This window comes from Tamandua tetradactyla, chromosome 1 (assembly GCF_023851605.1).
Source record: "Tamandua tetradactyla isolate mTamTet1 chromosome 1, mTamTet1.pri, whole genome shotgun sequence".
NCBI lineage: Eukaryota > Metazoa > Chordata > Mammalia > Pilosa > Myrmecophagidae > Tamandua > Tamandua tetradactyla.
In genome coordinates, this window is record NC_135327.1 from 167,801,454 (window position 1) to 167,818,229 (window position 16,776).

At 34.6% G+C, this 16,776-nt stretch overlaps 1 protein-coding gene across 1 annotated transcript in view; it reads right to left on the minus strand.

Moving 5' to 3' along the window:
* Positions 1 to 5,861: 5,861 nt before the first annotated feature.
* The window catches only part of GRM8 (glutamate metabotropic receptor 8), an 829,821-nt gene continuing 818,906 nt past the window's right edge, over positions 5,862 to 16,776 (minus strand). Inside the window, exons 9-10 of the mRNA XM_077123963.1 lie at positions 12,082 to 12,328; positions 5,862 to 6,374 (exon numbers count right to left, since the gene is read on the minus strand). Coding sequence (XP_076980078.1) covers positions 6,325 to 6,374; positions 12,082 to 12,328 — 297 coding nt within the window. The 3' untranslated portion in view covers positions 5,862 to 6,324. The remainder of the gene's footprint in view (positions 6,375 to 12,081; positions 12,329 to 16,776) is intronic.

Consider the following 16,776-nt stretch of genomic DNA (forward strand, 5'->3'; position numbering starts at 1 on the left):
GGGGGTTGAGAAAAATGAATAATTTGGTGACATTGGGAAATGATCTGAGAACATCACAATATTTCTCATCCTCAAATTTCTTCCAGAATTTTTGAAATTATTCCAACTAACTGACCCATTCATCTTTAAAAATGTAAAGGAGCCTAAGTGGGGAGAGAAATTTGGACATTCATTCTTTAGTATAAAATACATTTCTCTGAATGAGAATATCTCAAAGTTATCCCATCTCAGTAATAACAATGCCAGCTCCAATTATTCATTAAAAGCCTTGAAATCATCCTTGTCTCTCTCTGCACATCTTATCCATCTACAGATCAGTTGGTCCTTCTGCTAAGATATACACAGTCCAAATACTTGTCACCACCTCCACAGCTTAGCATGGTCCATGCCACTCACCTGGATTATCCAAGAGCTTTGTGTCAGGTTTATGTGCTTCTACCACTGCCCCCTTGGAACTAGTTAATCTCATCCCACCACACTAGACAGAGAGACTCAGTGAAAATTAGGATTCACAGTATTCCTTCGTTCAACATGCTGCAATAGTTTCCAATCACTCATGATAAAAGTTAAACTCATTTCAATGGATTATAAGGCCCTGCAAGACCTCACGCTCCATCCCATCCCAACCCCGTCACTCTACCCTGGTCAAGAGATTCTCCCACCTCAAAGTCTGTCTCTTTGTTATTCTGTCTGCCCGGAGTTCTCTTCCCTAATGCATTGATTGAGATTATTTGTTTTCTTCGGGTCTTTACTGCAATGTCATCTTCCCTGGAAAGATGTAAAATTTCAACCCTGTCTTGCTTTTCACTTTTGCTAACTTATTTTTCCTTCGTGGCATTTATCACTATTTAACACATCCTGTATTTATCTTGTTAATGGTTTATTTTTCCTACATAAATATAAATGCCATAAGGGTAGGGATTTCTTCTCTTGTTTTGGTCAGCTGCCACAATATCAGCACCTAGAGGGGATAAGTTGTGTCCAGTACCTAGGGGATAGTAGTTTCCTGGAAAAAAAAAAAAAAAGCATAAATTATTTTAATTATGTGACTTTGTGCTTAAAATCCAGTTGCATTACTTCCTTAGGGGCCGTTGATATGCCTCTTTGGTATCTGTGTGTGCTGGGAGTGGGACTAAGTTTGAAATAGAAAGGCAATTTGGGGTTGAAGCATTTGAAGAAAGGAAAGTATTAGTGAGTTCAAAGACAGAAAGTGGAAAATAAGGATCTCTGAGTACTTAGGAAATATTGACAACAGTAGTCACCTGGGTGATATAGAAAGAGATATTAAAAAGTTGGAGAATAAGATGAGAAAAATATCAGAAAAGTCAGCAAATGACATTTCATCTAGTTTTTAATTTTGCCTTGAACAAGTGTGTCTCCTGCCTTCTTCCAGGAGATTAGTAAAGATACTCAGAAGGGGCCATTGAGCTCCACCCCTGCAGGTACCCCATTCAGAAAATGCTTCGCCTATGGGAAGGCAATGGCATGACCCTCCACCCACCGTCACTGGGCCCAGCAGAGTGTAGCATACCAGAGGGAAGTAATGGGTAGACAATATTCTTAAATTCTAGGACATTTGTGGAAAAGCAGAACTCCACTAATCATATCAGTTGCCCCACTATGGTTGAGAAGTTTTCCTCCATTAATGATTCTCCTGCCTCATATATGCCAGGGGCAAGTTCCTAGGAAAGGTTTTGTTCGATGGGCTGGGGTGGACCAGGGCTAATAGTGAAAGACAAATGGAAGGAATGCATGGAGATTGAGTAAATTATCCATGGCTTGTCATCATCAAGGACACTTTAGAAAAACTAATATCCCCTTTTTTTAGGGTAATATACTATAAGAGGTGACAATAACTAAAGGAAAAAAAAGGAAGATGTCATACTTTCACAGATTATTTGTAGAACTGCCTTATAGGGAATTCTTATTAGCTGAAGGCAAAATACATAAAAAAAAAAGTATTTATTCTACACATCATCTTATAGAATCCAGTTTCTGAAATAAGAATATAGTAAAAGAGTAAAGATGGGAAAGATTAAGCAAAACAGAGCACCGTTACAGACCTCTCCCTTACTCACTTGAATTACCTTAATATTCATGTAGGTGTGTTTGTGATTTTTATTATTCATAAGTGGTCAATATAATGCTTAAGATTAGGGAAAGGAAAAAAAAAACAACAACAGAGATACAATTCATCAGAAAAATTATCCCAAACTTAGAAACAGGCAAAATATGTTGATAGGTGTTCTTTTAATGCAGTGCTGCCTGTAACTTTCTCTCAACAGGACTGCTTTATAACTCTGTAGGTACAGAAGTTGATCTGCAGATTTTTATTCAGTAGAAAATCAAACAGTATTTGGCCAATGGACTAGATACATCAAAGGTTATGCTTTATTATAGGTAAGATACTAAGCCACCGGTTTTGTATCAAACTCTGATTTATCCCAATAAATCACACACACACACATACACCTAGCTTCTCAAATACTCGGACTACTTTTAACATCTTATCTGTTCCCTCAATAGTAAATAAGTTGAATACAATGTGTTCATTTTACACTTGTATGAGACTCACATTTTAAACTTTTTAAAATTATAGTTAAATATTTTTCATTAGCTCTTAAAACCATGCTATGTTCCATTGAAATTATTAAATGAAACTTAGTTCACTGGTATATAATCTAACATGGTTACTTGGCCAACAAGCATTACACTATTTTCTGGTTTTCTATAACCACATCATCCCCCACTTCCAACCATTATAAGTCAATTCTTTTTATTTATTTCTATATTTTTCAATTTATTTATGATACTTGTGACTTTGTAGTGCATAATCTGTGAAAGTTAACTTTGCCTAAGCTAATTAAGCAGTAGCCAACTAGAGTCCACATTTAAAACATCAAATTTATTTTTTTCCATCCCTATTACTCTGGAAGCAGATTTTTTTCAAAATAAAAAAATGAAAATATGAACAACAAATATGAATGAAAATATGAAAAATAAAATAGAACATTTGTAGAAAGTATACCTAATGAAATAAATTGAATGAGAAGACTCAGTAAAACTACATAATAAAATTTAAGAATGTTCAATTTGCTGATTGATTAATATTAATATTGGCTATTATAGTTTAGGAAACTATTAATATTCTCTGTACACTGTAAAGAAGTATTGGTAAATTATATAGAATATAGAGTTAAAGTGGAAGAACTATAAATGATATGAACTAATCTTAGTGTGATTTCCTGTCTTGTGGCATTTAATTAAAAAAAAGCAAAACCCTGCTCATCTGAAATGGCAGATCTTCTGTAAAAGTTTCTGGTAAACACTAAAAATTAAGTTATCCATTCAATCCCTGCTCATTTTTCAATGGCTATCATCAAATTTAAATTTATGAAATAGTTTTGTTTAAAAATAAGATTAGTTTGCGACAGATCAATTATCCTTGATTTACACACCCTTAAATATTAACTAGTATAAGCTAAAAAAAAAATATATAGTAAATGGAGGACAGATTTGGCCCAAGGTCACACTAATGCATCTCTCATTGTCTACCAGTGACATTTGCTGACTATTACCTCGGGCTACATTTTTAGCATTCCCTCTGGCATGCTGAGATTAGCTGTGACATTTCTTGTCCAGAATAAAACACAAGGTCGATTCTAAAGAACATAATACCATATATTTTTTTTCTGTGCAACTTTGCATTTGCTTATCTATAGTACACAGGCAGCATGGGACTTATGAAGTGCTGCTAGCACACGCTAAATCCTTCTCTTTACAGGACCCTCCTCCAATTGTCCCAGCTGATATGACTACTTCAGAGCCCTCAGCAAAATCCCTGAGAAAATTATCACAGTGGAGGTCAGAACTCTCCAGCCCCTACTGTAAGAGGCTGAGGGAGTTTATCTACCCACTGCCTGGGAAGGGGGATATTTTCATCAGCAAAAACTATCCCACTGAGATAATGTTATAAAGGATGATTGCCATAAATATGTAAACCCAAAAGAACTATTATTCAACTCTGTTGTAAGTTAAATAAGATTTTGTATACGTATAACACCAAACAACTATCAATTATTTATAAAAGAATTTAGGAAAACAGCACACTGGTAAATTTTTAATAGGAATAACAACTTTGAAATGTCAGGAATTATATTTAATATTTCATTTTTCTTCCCAAAGCCTTAGAATAAAAAAGGAACAACAATCATAATAATCGTATTAATAATAATAATCTACCTTTGGCATGAGAGTCAGCTTTGCTCTCATAATCATCACCCTGTCACCTCCACTTACCCTGATTAGAGTCACTTAATAATGAAAATACACTTGAGTTTTGCTTTCTGTGTGAAATCCGCGTCTTGTAAAATTCAAGCATTTTTTCCTAACCAACACAAGGATACTTATTAATTAGTTAAAATCAAACGAAAAGATATTAGACACCTAAGAATCTCCAATGCAAAGAAAATTGAAACCTTAAAATCTTTAAATATAATTACTTTTCCTGGTATGGCTATTTCCATATTTCCTGGTATGGTACTAAGCCACATGGCCTAATAAGGTATACTAAATATGCATATAAGAATTTATTTTAAAATAGGTCTTATCTAGAAAGGCACAATTATAGGTAGATTTAGGGTCCTAATTACAGAATTGTATTTATCAATATTTCAGATTATATGAAACTTGAAAGTAACACCCTCCCTCCTTGATTTAAATATAATCTATAAACATAAATACTATTAGGAGAAACTCAATAAAAGACCAATAGATATACATAGCTTTTTGTCTCTGTAAGTATTGAGGGAATGTTATACATCTAAGAAGCCTGAGCTTTGTTGGTTCAACCTTCTAAATTAAATAAAGTTACTAACAATATCTGGATTGAAACTAATGAGCACAGATTGCTCTGTATATCTATAAGATATAAAGATATAAGAAGGGCAATGAGCCATCCCAGCTAACTCAGCAGAGAGAACATTTACTAATAAAATGATTGTCGAGACCTATTGTCTTGATGGGTGTCTGGGATTGCATGGGATAGAGGAATCCATGACAAAAATGGTAAGCGATTTGAAAGCCTTTTAATCCACATCTTGCCACAGTTTATTAGCATGACACCGGCACCCTGTTTTCTCTCTCTTTAATGACACTGCTCCATGAACCAATGAACGTTTTCATTTGGAAAATAAGAAAGCATTGACATGTCATGTGAACTATGATTCTTTCTTAAGAAAAAATTAGGATAGACATGCTAGTTCTCAGACTTTGACGAAAGTACTGGGTCAGGCTCACCTACTGCATTGATTTCACTGGACATCCAGGTCCAAGTATGGAAAGTTGATACTCTGGTATAAACTTTGGAATATCTCATTATTTAAAGTATTGACTTAGAAAGATAATGGGACATTTCAGTGACACTTCGATTTACTTTTAGATGGTGATTATCATATTATATTCTCCCAAGTAAAGTTTACCTCACTTGTTCATTGTAATTGCTGAAGTATTTTACCTGAAGCTATTACTTGAATCTTCATACAAGAGGCAATTACAATGAAAAGCTACCACAGAAATCTTGAAATATTCACAAGTTCTTACACAAATGATGCCTTTTCATATAGAAATAAAACACAGCTTCCCTCATAAATACACAGATATACAAAAACACATTCCTTGAGGAAATACCGTTTAGTTGAAACACTAGGGCTTTTACTGCAGGAGCTAAACAATAGCAGAAAACGTGCCAACTGGAAAGAAGAGTTTCCCCTGGCTTTAAAACTGGAACGAAACAACTCTCAACATTTGCAAAACATTCCTTTATTATTAGAAATAAATTATTTGTATAAAAAATTGCATGCGTCAACCATTGCATTTATTTTTAGCACAACCCAGGGCTTCAATCCGGTCAGCCAATACAAGAAACAGACTCATTGTCTTATACAAGTTGTACAATGTGGGACAGAAATGGGAGTTCTCACAATCACAGAAAAATACTTACAAGAATAACATCAGACAGGGTTTATTTCAATAGCATTTTTTTTCACAAGCTAACAGTTTTCCTTTTGTGGTTTTCTTTTTTAACTGCTCAGGAGTAAGCAATATTTTAGTTTCACACTCATTGGTTGTATTTTATAAAACAGATTTCTTCACTCTCAGTTATTGGTACGTTTGGCTCATGACTAATTTTTGTTCCTTAAGAGACTGACTATTGATTTGATTGATTGTAGTCTACAAAGCTGTCCAGGAGTGAGTTTTTGGCGGTGTCTGTTCATTGTTTAAGATCACAAATCACATTTCTTCAGATTGTATCATTCCCCTGTTTCAGATTGAATGATTGCTGTAGCTGATATATGTTGTCTTGGTAGAGGAGGCTGTTAAGACAATTAATAACATTTTTTTGTTAATATGACTTCAAAATCCAATGACTACTTTTCTGATATGCAGTTTTCAGAATGTTACTAATTATTTATTAAACTAGTAGCTTTCAATGATTTACAGAAATAAAATTCAGTAGCAATTTTAATCTGTAAAACCTTTTGTGTCATTTATAATATATAGACTATTTAGCAGAAACTAAAAATATTAGAGTTCTAATTTTTAACAAATGTAGATGAAATTCATTTTAAATGTGCATTTTGGTTAACAAAGATTTACACATTTGCTAAGTGAAAGAACAATTATCTGCCTTACAAAGTACAAAAGAAATATTTTCTTACAACCTAGAGACTTCAAATCTTTGAGCCTCATCTGACTTCCCAAAAAGGGTTAATTAATTATAATTAGTTGTGCTTTGAGAATCAACAATTCTTCCATTTAAGGACATAGTAAATTTTAAGTACCTAGAATGTAAAAGTAAATAAATATATGCATTGCCAATATATATTTATCATCTGCTTTGCTTTCATCCAAGGCTATAAATGGACATGTTTGGAAAAGAAAGGCTCAAAGAAGAAAATTAATATTTAATTCCTTGGCACTAACTATGAAGTAAAATGCATTATTGTAAGATTATTAGATAGACACAAATAACAAAATATCCTATGTCAAATTTATACTCATGCTTGAATTTTCAGAGAATATAAATCTGAACAATTCCTTTGAATTCATTTGAAAGATGTGATAGAATAAATCTCTGTCCTAAAATTAAATATGAGTTCCTCTTTTCAGTGGAACTTTGGAATGAAGAATCATAAGAAGAAAGATGAAAAAAATGCAAAGTCATATACATATTTCACTACAAAAATACAACTCAGGATGAAACAGATCTTTTGAGGATAATTTGGTTTTTGAAAACATTACATAAGGTTAAAAGTTGTCAAACTCTTTGTTCGAAATGACTAGCCATCAGACTCATTCCATTTAAATGCCCAGCAATAATGGAGATTGAGCAGAGAAGTCCTTACAAAGACAAAGATCATACAAAGTTCATAATCATTAAAATCAGTGCCAACAGTAGAAGTACCAGAGATGGGTTTTTATTTTTTATTTCAATGAGTATCATGAGCTTCATGCTTTCTAGTTTTCTTATCTACACTTTTCACACTCCTTCTCATTGTCTTTGTGGCACAGTAGAAAGGAAGTAAACTTTAGACCTAGTTTTAAATCCCATTCTGTTTCTTACAAAGTGCAAAACAAATAAACAAAAACAACTAACTTTACAGGGACTCAGTTTCATCAGTGATCAAAACCTATAACATTGGGTTTTTGTGAGAGAGGGGCAGAATAAATTTGTGGGGGAACAGCAACAGTCTGGAAGAACTAATATGAGGTTTTTAACTTCTCTATTTAATCCTTCCAAAAGTAAGATGACTGTTACATTTGTTTACTCTAATTATTAGTATTAGTTTACTTTTAGTTTATGAAATATTCTCATCTGCTTTAGATTTTCTTCAACAAAATAAAATCTACTCCAGCTTAGGCATTTCATGGACTTTATTATATAATCTTTGCAGACAACAAGGAAAAAATATTCTCATGAGAGTTAGAAAAACTATACCTTAAAAAGGTCATTCAACCTCCTACCCCGTTGAATATTTTCAACAATAATTAAAAATGTAGGAACTTTACAAAATTTGTAGGCAGTTCAGGTGAAAACCTATAGGTTGAAATAGATGAACAAGAGCCAAAATGACCTTGAGAAAAATGACATTCAGAAGATGTTCACTTCACAGATGGCAATTTGAATCAGACCATGTTTAAAGATCATTCCAACTTTCAGACTTTATAGTTTATTAAAGATTCATATTTCATTTTGTAGCTTATTAGAAAATATTTTCATGTAAGCAAAGGTAGAATGCTATTGAGAATTGAGACTGTATTTCACAAAAGGGAAGAATTCTTTATTTTTCTACGCTTTGAAAAGGGAGTTCAAGGATCTAGAAACTGATGATCTAATGATGAAAAAAGTGATAAGGGACAAACTTTGAGAGTGGCAAATATATTGCAACTATTAGAATTGTCATGCCAAAAGTATTACAGAGTAAAAAAAAAATGGACCACAGATTCACAGAAGAACTAATAAGGGGGTGGGGGCAGGGGTTTACAGTCGAGATGAATATGCTAATGTGAAAAGCAGTTTTCAGTTCAGCAATGATGAATTTCCTCGTGTGTACCACACTGTGTTCACAAGTTAGAGAAAGCAAATCTACCTCCAGCAGCAACTGTTTTCATAAAGTATTTATGAACATAGCTTAAAGAATACTATGCACGTCATGTATTAATTAACCACAGTTGATACAATCATACATACTAACTATGTTTCTATTATGAAACAACACTTGGCCTTTTTAGTGCAAAGTACAGTATTCCACCAATCCAGCACTTAACATGGACCCCGTGGTTTCCCTTTGAGCTTCACATTATTTATGTTCCTTTTATGTAGCTTTTGAAACTTTAAAATCTTGAATAGGTGACTACAATTTCTAGCATTAACAAGTCACCTTCACAAACATTTTCTGAATATGATGGACTTAAAGAGCTCCCAGGCCATGAAGAAAAGGTATATGGATATCATACATTCACAGATAACTGGCCCAGGTAAAGTACAACAAATATGGAATAATAGCCATAGCTATCAAAATCTTATACACACACACGCATACACACCAAAAAAAAAAAAAAAAAAGAGAGAGAGAGAAATGAAAAGAGGGAAATTACAAAAATATCAAGTCCTCTTTATTCTATTAACTACAGAGCAATCTCTGTTTTCATGACTGCAATGATAACTTTATCCCTGTCTGGTAGATGTATAGCTTACAAAACCTTTTTTATGCATATAATTGTCACATCATTTTAACAAATGGTGATTTATCAAAACTTTGGTAGCAGAAAGTCCGAGAATGTAGTAACATGGGTACTGCTAAAGTGGGGTAACCAGTCCTGAATTTATTAAGAATGGACTCTACCTATCCTAAGATCATGTGCTTCAAAACTGAAGAGATATATAGTACTGGTTTCAGAAAGTTGAATGGCAAAAATGGTCTTCCGTTATTAAATTATATCTCCAAGGGCATGCCACATGATTAGAAGAAAAATATTGCATTTAATTTATTAATTTTAAGAATACTTTTAGGAGGTTGTGATTTAGAAGAATTTTAACTCAGTTGAAGCCACTAGTATACATAGAAAGGTAACAGGGACATAAGAAGCCCATGATACTTGTCTGGTTTTATCACTTGGATGACTATATACTGAATTCCAAGCTTTGATTAAAAAGTTTATAAACCTACCCTTTCATTCCAGGACAGCTGTGTAGGTGAACGAAGATGGCTTGTGTGAGATGGTGAAAGGATGCGGGAAGATTTTATACAATGTCTTTTCCTGAATGCCTAAACATTATACACTTTATCTGGACCCAATTTACGCAAACCTGAACTACTCCTGTAAAAGAGGAATACATTCAACTCTCCAAAGTGCAACTTAGCATCTTTCAGGTAGTCATTCATTTTATCTTGATCACATTTTCAACTTTCCTTTGCTATTCAAAGGTGAGCATCTGACATCTCTTGCATATTATTGGCTTGCCTTCCATACAGGTCCCACATATATAAGCTTTTATTCTTATTTCAGGAAAAATAAGGAAACCCATGGCTGCTATGTAATTTACATTTCAACATCAGCAGAAAATAATCGAAAATGGAAAATGTGTGAGACTTATTTCAATAACGTGGAATTAGTCCTTATTAATATTGGGAATTTTCCCTTTCAGGGAAGCTACTTATTCTTTATTTTTTAAAAAAGTATATAACCTAGTGGGTTTTTTTCACCCTTTCCACAGGTGAGTCTGGGATGGCTGGCACTTCTTCCACTGTAATTTTAGTCGCTTTCATTTGCAGTCAAATGATATAAAGTTTTCCAGAATACTACTTAGAGAGAGGTACAACAATAGACTCTGGTGAGTCATGTAGAAAAGTGTCAGGGTTCAAAGTTTATAGATGACCAATGGCAGTATATTAACATCATACAATAGATTTGAACATCATGCACTGATTCTTTCATGATAAAAAAACACGGACAAAACTCTGTACCTAAATCATAAGCATGCTAGTTCAATGTCTCTGTCAGTAGTTATAGTATACTTTTTGCTAAAATCCCAAATTGGCTCATTATTGGTAAATAGTTCACCTATAATTAGAGATTACTGTAACCATTTGTTTCCAAAATGCATCTTTCTGGTTCCTTCTCTTGCAGTTTCTGTGTCATGCTTGCAGTAAAGAGAGTATGTGGAGAGTTTATTTGTGGAATTCTTGCAATACTCCTTTCTCTGCAAGTGACTAAATATGCTATTTGTGATCTGGAGGTAATCTTTCTAGAAATGTTTACCAATAATTTCAAAAAAAATGATAGTAATTGAAGCCAGTATGTTTAATTAATTGACACATATCATCTAAGGATATTTCTGGGTATTGGGCATTAGAACTGACAGTGTTTCATCTGGAAATGGACTTTTAATACAAGGGAAAATTTGAAATCTAGTGAAGACCATGAGTTGCTATAAAAATTAAACCAGATAAAATTAACTCTGAGTCTACTATATTTAGTGTCAAAAGTAGAGTGATGGAGATACAGCCTGCTGGAGGAGTCTTAAATGGGAATGTTTTCAAATGGGGTTTTCCGCTTAGTTGTTACATATGTACACTATGTTCCCCAAAGCCTGAAGGCTACCCTCATGCAAGGACCTCAGCTTTTACAGACCTCAGCTTTTACAGACGTAGTAATGTAAAAGCTGTCGACTTTACTATACTCAGGTCTCTAATATTTTACAAATCTTCAATTGATTTGCTACTGCTCCACAGATGCTGAGATGAACTTGATAAGCCATTTAAACTCTACTGGATCATTTTGGCAGCTAGTGCATTGTTATGTCCTGTTTATTCTGGGGTGGCTCATAGAGAAGTGGAATTTAGGAGAGAAAATAAAAATATGAGGTGGTGGTAGAAGAAAGGATTCTACACTCATAGTCATGAGGCTTTCAGAGAAGAGCTCTTATTAGCACAACATAACCAAGGAGGGAAATCAAGGAAAGCCAAAAGAAAAGGACCACTTGGGGAAGACATACCAAGTAGGATTTATCCAAACCATTTCTGGTTGGTTTGGTTTAATTGATTTAATTAAATCAACTTTCTCATTTCCCTAAACACCTAAATAAAATATCATTTACTTGTATAAGATATTTGGTAATTTATTCCATAATATTGATTCACTTTTAATACAATGAAGACAAACTAGTATTGAATTACCTAAGACTGGGGAACACTTCCTAGTGCTGAAAGATAATTTTAAAATGGAAGATACTCCTAAGCTCCAAGCTCTGTAATGCCTCAAAAGGGAGGCCTGAGTGTCATGTTATGTAAAAGAGATGTTGCACGTATGTTTGTGCTCTGGAGAACAGCTACTCATCTTCAGATCATTTGGTTGTAACCCATATCGTCACTGGTGTGATGGTCCCATGGTGTGTGGGAACTGCCATGCCCTGGCACCAGGAAGCACAGTCCCCAAGTCTAGTAGAAGAATGTTCAACGTACATCTATTAGGAAGCGCTCCCGCTCTTGACCATCGGAAAGTCTACGGATGACTTACTGTTGGTTTCAAGACTCTCACAGAGTTCGCTTTTCACCTCGCCATTTGGTCTGTCATTTCCTTTTTGAATCAGTTTGCTTTGCATGGTGGCAGCTGTTACTACAGCCTTGAAGCTCCTCTTGCGTTTTTGAACATTCTGCTCTGGATGAAAAATTATAATATAAACTTTGGGCATATAGAGCATGCCCAGAGACACCGAAGCACTTAAACTCATGGAGACAGTAAGTGTTGTTGTCTGGATGTACATCTGAGGGGAGGGAAAAAAAAAAAAAAGAATCTATGTTGGTAAGTCTGTTCTAAGAAAAAGCAAACAGCAAAACCATTTTCTAACATTATCCTAGCCTTTCTGCTAAAGCTGCATTGGAAGGCCGTTTATTGCAATTGCCGTGCATTAGAGTCAAGCATTCCTTTCCCCCACCCTGCAGGTGTAGGTGAATGAGATAAGCCCACTTCCTTAACATAAACAACTAAGCAGATGGAGGGGGTGCAAAGGAGAAGGGGATCAGTCTGGAAAAGGCCAACATTTTCTGGTACACAAATTTCCTTCAAGAAGGTACCATAGGTCAGCTATTAGTCTTCTAGCAATAAACTTAACCCAGAAGCTAAATTATATGTGGTGGAAATAGAGCCAAGTAAGGTGCTCTGGAAAATCACCCTTGTACATTGTTTGAGTAATGCTGGTGTTAGCATCTTTGTGTCATTACTTAATTTACCATAAAACCTGGTAAAACATAAGCATGCCATTATGGCTTGATTTTTTTTTTTAATAGCCCCTCTAAAGAACTCTTGCAGAAGGTTTCTGAATGATAATAATTATATCAACAAAAGTTGGGTGCTTTTACAAAATATATAAGACCTTGTCCCTCCAGGATTTAGATATGTATACCCTCTGTGGAGAGCATTCCGTACTTACATTTTGAAAATTCTCCCCCTGTATCCTTGTTACTTTCTTATCCATAACAAGAAGGATCCTACTGAAATTCCCTGCTCTGGTAGTTATAGAGAGGGGTGTCTCTGGAAGAACTTTTTTCCTACAACTCAACAGTTAACAAGCTGAAAAAGCCAAGCCCATAATCACTGCCTTTGGCTTTTTCATGGTGGCATGGAAGCAAACATGATAGTATTTTAATCTTTAAAAGCAAAAACAAAAACCTTTGACCCATTTCCATTTTTAATGTCCTGAGTTCAAAATATAATTTCCCCGAATAAATTGGAACACATAGGTCACAGAGTAGCCATGTTTTGAGACTATAAAGAGCTTTCCCTTATCATACAGTTAACTTCATTAAAATCTATTTACCCTAATAACAACCACACAAAATGTAAAGATATCCCATTTCATCTGGCAATCCCCAGAACTTTAACAAATTCTGTGTTTTTAAAATAAAGGATTAGGGCAGGCCATGGTGGCTCAGCGGGCAGAATTCTCTCCTCCCATGCCAGAAACCCGGGTTCATTTCCTGGTTCCTGCCCATGCAGAATAAATAAACAAATAAACAAATAAATAAATAAAGGATTAGAAACATTCACCCTCAAGGGTAAATACCTGACTTAGTCTAGTGTCTTTTCTTAGGACATGGGGTTTACTTTAACAGAGGGCAAAGCCATGAGCTATAGGATTGGTCGATCCATAGAGAGAACATCAGGGACAGGTAGAGACTGTCCTTGTCAGTGAAATCACACCACATAGGTTCTTGAGTTTACTGAAGAATTCATAAAGCACTACAACTGGCCCTGTATAATTTCCCAATGTGAGCAATGAAGTACCTTTCAATAACGTGATACATGATTGGTTTGTTTCACAGTTCACCTCCTCCAGAAAGTCCTCCAGGAAAAACCTTATCAAGTGCAATCCTTCTATTTTACTTTTTCTAAGCACTAATGCATTAAGAAATAATAATATAATGGATCATTTACCAATGCATTACTATGTGATTATTTTCATTTACATGAACATGGTATCACTTTATATGAAATGTACAACTGGAGCAGAAACTTTCTTACAGCAGATAGCTTATATTTTTCTTACATACCTCTAAGTAGCAATGCAAGAGTCTAGGCACCATAATTAATGATAAATTGCTAATCATTTTTAGGTGTATGAAAATCTTCAAGAAACCTTTCATTTATACAAACAATACAGAATATACTTTCCATAATTTTCTGCTCTATCATGGATATTATTGAAGGCTATGCCAGGTAAGAAACACAAAGTGTGAATCCCCTTCCATGCAAACCAGTCTCAAAAGACATGATTTAATAGCATCCCTGAACAAAGTGATAAATTATTACGTGTGTCATGCTGCTTGCCATTAAGTGAAATTCCATGCTAAATTTGAGAATGCTGAGGGTATACCACAATTAAGAAGTTCCCAATACAAATGTGGATGTGCTTTAGAATCCCATAAACCTCACTAAGTTGTGTCATCTACTTTTAAACAACCTATTATCACAAATACTCATAAGCTTCTCATGTGTTGGTTAATCCTCTCTGAATTTCTACTTATTCTCAAGCTAGAGCTGCTATGAAATCTGCACAGAAAATGGACTGCACGGAGAGACATAGAGATAAGAAAAGGATATAGCTAAGTGTGAACCACACACAAATATTCCAAAGCTACTCAAAAAGGTAACCATCACAGTCAGGTTCTGCCAAGTCAAGTTAGCTTAAAAGAAAAATAAAAAAAACTCCAGAGGTCAAACAGCTATGAAATAATGAGAATATTTATGTTGATTGATTCGATTGCTTAATCTGTTGGTCTTAGTAAAATGTACAGTACTATTTCAAATAGTTCATAAATAATTTTTTGTTTTAAACATCTTGTAAGTTATCTCTGCTACCATAAATATATGATAATTTTCTTCCCTTATTCAAAACAATTTCTCCAATATGGTAAATTTAATCTTGCTAAATATTAAAGAATTTGCCTGACTAGGATTCTGGAATGCTTGCTTCCACATTAAATATATTACTGCAATCTATCCTTTTGACAAACAAACTCAATGAAAGATGTAAAAAACATAGGCATTAAAATTAAATAGTGCCATGCTTAGTGTATCAAGCTCTCCATTAGACACCATATTTTCAAATGACACCAAAATACTGATCCTACTTATGTGCTCTCTTAAAACCATTTCTGAAAAAATTTAACATGAGTTTAATACAGGAAAAGCATCTGTATTAATCATACTCTAACCAAAAACTTCCCGTGGCCCTAACACTTGTTACAGGGCCCTGAACTGAGTTTCTGAGTTTCATCTTTCAATATTTAGTGAAATGAAGAAGTGATGCAAGTCATAAATTTGTTGAAAACAACAGCAACAAAAGCAAAGAAATAAAAAAAAAATTTAGAAAAACTAAATCCTTAGTATCAAGGATTATGGGATTGTAATTATTGCTATAATTTAAGACAAAATGTAGAGATTATATTGAAAGATGGAAAACAAGATCATGATTTCAAATTACCCATGAATTCTGTACACCTTTAGGAGATTCTAATTCCTTGAGCCATGCAAGTTAGCAGACTTGGGTTTTAATTCTGGCACCACAAATTGTAACCTGTGCGATTTTATTTGACCTTTAATTTCTTGTCTATGAAAAGGGGCAAAATAATATCTTTTCTCATAGAGGAGTTACAGGGTTGAAAGACATAATCGTACCAAAGCATATAATCAGAAAATATCTTAATAAAGATCATTTACCTTACAACTTTGAATCTAAAAGGATGCTAACAAAGTACTCTTCCATGTGTACAGGACAAAGGAGCAGCCTATTAGCCAATTGTCTAACCCAGACAGCTTGTTTAGTGAATAGCTGACAGCCATACATATGATGTCCAGGAAAAGACTTTTGTAATGTTACTTCAAAGTAAGCAGAAAAAAAATTGCCCCGGAGCCAACTTCATTTTCTGATGCCAAGGCTATATGCACTGTCTAGGCTATATTCCTAGAATAATACACCACTCTGTCTCAAAGTTACAGCTCACCAGAATGCAAGAGGGAACTACATGAACTTCCTCCAATTCATATAAATCCACTGAGAGATGCTGACAATAGAATTGAATATGTTAACTATAACCTCTTTTCCAACCTTCTTTTATGCCCCCTCCTGCTCCCTGTCACTCCAAAATACTAATATCCATAGGGAGAGGAATATCATTTCTATCATATCCACTGATTGCCTGTCACCATTCTGCCTTCATGCCCCATGGATATTTCAAACCTGAAGCAGTCAGCTGCACTGAAGCAGATTTAAGCAATCTCTAGACAAGCCAGGGAAGAGCTGACAAAATGGAACATACTAACATGACATTTTTTCTGGCCCCTACTACAGTTCCTTCATTTTCTGGAGGGGTTGTTTGTACATATACAGGGTCTACTGAATACAGGTCATGGTCTGGAATCATTAAAGAATCCAGGAAAAATGAGGAGAGAGGTTCAGGAGAAAGGTTTTATTATTTGCAACCAGACTTACACTCAGACCTCCATAGACTGATAAATTTCAATCCCTTAATAAGAAAAGAAACCAATTATGAGACCTAGCACCCAAGGCAGGTGTGCTGGTTTGAAATTGTTATATACCCTGGAAAAGCCATGTTCTTTTAATCCTAATCCAATCTTGTAGGGGAAGACCCAATTGTGGGCAACCTTTTGATTAGATTACTGTCATGGAGTTGTGGCCTTGCACATTAATAG